General features: G+C 50.6%; 1 protein-coding gene across 1 annotated transcript; it reads right to left on the reverse strand.

The window, feature by feature from the left end:
• Positions 1-664: 664 nt before the first annotated feature.
• LOC119317767 (uncharacterized protein At1g66480-like) lies at positions 665-3,253 on the reverse strand. The gene is made up of 2 exons (XM_037592267.1): positions 2,199-3,253; positions 665-1,052 (listed from the first exon to the last, which is right to left on the reverse strand). Exons 1-2 carry the CDS (start codon positions 2,904-2,906, stop codon positions 1,008-1,010), a joined length of 753 nt encoding a protein of 250 aa, XP_037448164.1. The 5' UTR covers positions 2,907-3,253; the 3' UTR covers positions 665-1,007.
• Between the last annotated feature and the right edge of the window lie 2,325 nt (positions 3,254-5,578).

Raw genomic sequence — 5,578 nt, forward strand, 5'->3', positions numbered from 1 at the left:
GCCAGTAAGTTTACTGTTCAAGCTCAAAGAATATGGAGTTATCTCAGAGTCCACACGCTGCCAACGAACGATTCTCTCAGATTCAGAAGGTATACCTGCATGTTCTTCTGATCTGACTTTCTCACACCATAGATATAAGAGTACTATATAAGACGGTAGTTCAGATCGCGTAACATGTGCAGGTTTCTTATGATTGGATGCAGCACCATTATCCAAATCTGGATCAATTAAGAAACCACTAAAAACACTTGCGACTCGACACGAAGCCCGGCGCTAACCAAGCCTTTCATCACCATCTGAAAAAACAAGGAAGAAACACTGACGACGCAGCAAACGTGTACTTATGATTTTGTAAACAGCACTTGCATGTGCCGAGGAATGCGGTTGAGCAACAGCTCCCAATAATAATTCTTAGTATAAGCAAACATAATCCACCGGTTCAACGCGACGATCCATTATCACGCGCCACTAACCCGCACAACCCCCTTCCAGAATCATGCAGGGATCGAATGAATGAATGCGGATAATTCAGAGAAGCTGCCTGAAGCAAACTGCAGCAGGTTGGCATCTGCCAAATCAATCTGCAGGTTGGCATCTTCCAAATCAGTCTGAAATCATGCACACGCAGTTGACTGAGACAATTGGTTCGCACAGAGACAGAGCATTCACGACATGGCATGGTGGACTAATAATAAAACCACCAGACAGGAACTAACAAGAAAACACACAAGGGAGAACACAGAGTCCAGAAACACGCTACTGATATGCGAAATCAAGGTGAATTGGAAGCCATTCGGCGGCTTCTCGTCTTCAAACCATAGTTTTTGTTGGCAAGAGAATGATGATCCAAGCATGTATCTCTAATAGCCTTTTTTTCTTTCGAAACGGTATCTCTAACAGCCTGAAGATAGGTTTATAACTCCCTATCTCCTGGCCTGACAATCAGCAAGCATGGCTGGGACAGCAGGATGGATGTGTTAACTCGTCTCCGTCGAGCGAAATGTCGGTCATGCGATCAGCTCGTCCGGCAACGCCACGAACCTCGCACGCTTCTGAAACATGGAAATGGAGACAAGATTAGACTCCAGAAAAGGCAACAATTGTTACACAGATTTGTCTACGGATCCCGTTACGTATCGACGCTCAAAGTAAAACTTGTGGGTCTGGGTTCAACACAACACCACAACTCCACAAGAGAGTTTAGAAACAAGAAACAAAAACGATGGGCAGCATCAACTTATTTCTTTTTTTTTTGTCTCGTTCTACTAACTCTAATTTGTTTTTGTTTCTTTTTTATTTTTTTTGAATTTTTGTTTCTTTTTTATTATTATTGTGACGGTTACTAACTCCAGTTGTTAAATGATAGTACTGGTGTGTGAAAAGGAAACCCGCACGAAAGTCGTGCTCTGCTTGCTGTGTAGGTTGTTTCCCGCAATGAGCGGAGAAGGGTTTCCCAGGTGTAGTGCGCCACTGAGACAGGGTACATGTTCTCTGCAGACAGCAGTATACAAGAAAGAAAACTCTTCTTGCCGCTCTACTGTACGCGGCATCTCATCTGACATTCGGCAGCTTCGCTAACCTTGCACTAGTGGTTAGTGGCTGCTTTTCTACTGCGGTAACCAACGCACAAAACCGAACAAAGCCCAAGAATTCTACTACTCCCTCTGTTCACTTTTATAAGCCTTTGTAGATGTTTCAGACAGTATGCAAAATAACACAATTTCACTTGTGTGAACCGACTTATAAAAATGAACAGAGGGAGTACTACAATCTAACGTACTCTCTCCATCTGAATAAATTGATGTATCTAGACGTATTTTAATTTTAGATATATGCGTTTTTATTCATTTATCCAACGAGTATTTCCGGACGGAAAGAGTAGTATACTACGCATTGCCGGCCAAGATTTTTGTTTCTTCTTCTATAACACAAATTCTACAGTACTATATACATGTGCTTGACTTTTTGGTTGTGCATCTCAACTCAAGTTGGAGTAGCAAGTAAAAATGCAGATGTTGGAGTAGCAAGTAAAAATGCAGATCTTGTTCAGAGTTCTGTGGAACGAATATAATTCATGTAGTATCACGCAGTGCGCACAAGGGGACACGCAGTGATGCAATGCACGTGGAGAATGGATGTGCCTAATTGATTGATTTGAAGGGTAGTAGGAGCAGTAATCAATCAGTAATGGTGGTTACCTCCTCCTTGGCGCGGGGCAGCGAGGCCCACCGCTGCGGCGTCTTGGGCGGCGCGCCGGGCGCCGGCTTGGGGAGCATGAAGCCGGAGCCCCACTCGGGCGTGGCCGCGAACCGCGGGCTGCGCAGGATCCCGGGCGGCCGCTCGGGCGTCACCTTGGCGCCGCAGCCGCCGCCGTCGCCCACCGCGGCGCACAGCTCCATGATCTTGGCCGCCGCCTCCGCCGCGTCCCGGCTCTCCCCCATCAGCTTCTCCACCTGCGCCTTGGGGAGCCGCATCCTGAGCCGCACGGGAGTGCCTGCGCCGCCTCCCGCTCCCGCGAAGAGCGGGGAGGCGGGGGCGGAGGCGGAGGCGACGCCCTGGAAGGAGGAGAGGTCGGAGGTGGAGCGGCGGGCGAGCATGAGCGACTCGAGCCGCTCGCGCGCGCCGACGCGGAGGTTGCCCGACCATGCCCTGCGCGGCGGCCCCGCGGCGGGGCGGCGCGGGAGCGCGACGAGGAAGTAGAGCCGGCCCCGGCGCAGCGGCGCGTCGGGCGCCAGGGGCCGCGCCCGCGCGCCCAGCAGCTTGACCTCCTCCGCCTCCAGCAGCTGGAAGCCCGGGTGGTCGCGCAGCACGTCGGCCGCCGCCGCCGGCGGCTTCACCCGGAAGGACGTCCCGTCCAGCTGCATCACCTTGGCCCCCTTCCGCTTCGCCCCAATGCTGTTCCCCATCGCGCGCGGGCGGACGGCGTTACTGCGTGCCGGCCGGCGTGTGTTTGATCTTGCTTCTTGTCTCTGCTCGGCTCTCTCGGGACGGGAGGCGCGGGCTGTGCGTCGTGATCTTTTGTTTGTTTTATAAAAGGGAGGAAACTGGAGGGGGAGTGGTGGCGAAAGGTGGAGGGGTCAAAGGTGACGGGGGGCGTATTTTATGGGGATGCCGAGGTGGTGCGCTTCCCTTGTCTTTGTCTCTCTTGCGTTTCCCGCTTTCGGATGCAGATTGCCGGGGAGCACTCCGTTGCCGAGATAGCGTCCGTCTGCATGTGAATAAGTATCAGGCGCAAAGTTTCTGGGTAGCACTCACAACAGGAGAGCCAACACGGAAACTCTACCATCATGGCAACTAGAAATACAGTTCTCATCAAAGTGTGTGTGTGTGTGTGTGTGCATGCATGTGAAAGCGTTGGGGTGAACGGAATCTGCGCGGGGGAATATCAGGGCCGGGCCGGACTGGCTTCCGTTGTGGTTACTCACGATCGTGGGCTGTCACGAGATCTGCGTGTAGTAACGTGTGGGCTTTAGCTCTTTCGCCAACACTAGCTGCCCAACCGTGAACTGTAAAGCGAGCGACGATAAGTGAGGTTCAAGCTAGTCACCGGACTTCCTTTCCGTATCCATGATCGCGTTAATGTGAACGATCAACCGGGCACCGCCGATCCGCTCCGGTTCTAGAACTAGAATTTTAGAATTGGAAATCTATACTGGTTGGGTCGTTGGCTCTGGGAAGAAGCAAGATGCGGTGGTAACTGCCGTAGGTGTGCATAGCCATAGGTCAAGCCATGGATAGATCTCTTAAAGACGCGATAAGAAGATGTCAACTGAATTCCGCGTCGGGGGCTGCATCTCCACCGCTTCTCAAGGGACGACTCCTGTGCTGCGTGTGTCGGTAGGCAGCAGGGACGGAGCCAGGAATTTTGTATAGGGGGGGCGAGTTCCACATGCTCTCTACGGACTAATGAGCACCGGTCGAGTGGAAAAACAGTTTAAAGTGTGAAAAAAACATAGACCTGAAATCAGGCTTTCACTGATGTAAACACTAAAAAATACTACCAAATTATTGATTTTTTACAAAAAAATAGTTTTAAATTTGCTATATCGAAAAATTTAGTGCATGGTAGTAGAACGAGTTGATTCCGAATCTAGTTTTCGAGTCAATAAATCATTCATATACACAACAAAAAACTGAGATTTGAAACTGAGGCTAATTGTCAGAGAGGGCTTACCATATAGGCATATTATTGGATGTGGTATGTCGTCAGATCCGTGGTCTCTCTTGGTGGATGGTGCTTTCCCTAATCCTCTTTATGCTGGCTGACAATGATATGATCGATTGGGGATTGAAGCTTTAATGGTTGGACGCAAATGCCCATTCGTTCTTCTCTTCCTCTTCTTATCTACAGAAATAGAATTAGACAATCAAGCATCTCCTAATTAACTTTTAATGTTTGTAGATTTTTTAATGGCACAGCAGCGCAGATTTTAACAAAATAAAAATCAAGAGGTAAGCAAAGGAGTTAGGGTTAACCTGCACCTATGCAGCAGTGCAAGACCTTGATCGGTCCCCTTCTGATCTTTTGTTGAAGGCTGGAGAAAATTCATCCTGGCCGCGGTAGGCGGAACTCTAGCGGACGATGGGTAAGAAGGTCGCATGAAGCCACGATCTGCGGTCAAATCTGTCGATCGAACTGCCAGGAAGCAAAGGGGATGCGTGTGTTTCTGCTGCCTGCTGGGCTTCGCATTTGATGGTGGTTTTTTTTCCTTTGCTAGCTTTTAGTTGCAACTATTGTACATGGGTTGGGTCCCAGGGATGAGTCCTGAGGAGCTTTACGATGCGTTACACAGGGGGGGCGAATTGAGTCAAACTGGGTGCCTAATTAGGATCTGGCTAATCGCTATCAAGGAAAAACGTGAATCGTTAGGGGGGGTCTCGCCCCCCCTCGTCCCCCCCTGGGTTCGTCCCTGGGTAGGCTGGACAAGACGACTTCCACTGTCAACTCAAATCGATCCCCTCCTTTTGTCCGTTCCCAACCCGCCTACCCACTTTGTTGTGCTACTAATCTTAATCCGGACTGTACACTTGTGGAACCTCCCTCCCTGCATATATACGGTGATCTGCCATTGTACGTGCTTCCATTTATGATGGCATTATTACATTACTACGAGATCTGGCCTGCCTGCTCACTTCTCGCGGTGTACTACGTACGCACAGCTAGCGCCTTCGAATGCATGCCACACTACACTATATCTGGTTCCTAACGTGGCCTGGCACGGCGGCCTGCGTACGTGATCGGCGTGATAATCTACGGCTTCCTGTCGCTGCCATGACCGTCGCATGGCGCATCGCGTGCGTCGTCGCGAGCTGACGGGCCCGGCGCTCGTATTTTTTGGTCGCCCCTGACCGCACCATGAAAGCGAGACATCAGCGGCGCGTAGCGGCGTCACGTCCCGTGTCTCCGAGTGCAGTGCTGCTTGACCTGACCCGTATGGTATGTGAGCACATACATCACAGTTTCGATCAGGCTGTGAGTGAAAGGAAAATCGCGTAGGTCCGTGCATGTCATGGTCAGTTCGTCAGTGTCCATGCCTGCGTCACCCTTCTGAGAAAAGAGTCACGATCACCTTAGGGC

This window comes from Triticum dicoccoides, chromosome 6A (assembly GCF_002162155.2).
Source record: "Triticum dicoccoides isolate Atlit2015 ecotype Zavitan chromosome 6A, WEW_v2.0, whole genome shotgun sequence".
Lineage (NCBI taxonomy): Eukaryota > Viridiplantae > Streptophyta > Magnoliopsida > Poales > Poaceae > Triticum > Triticum dicoccoides.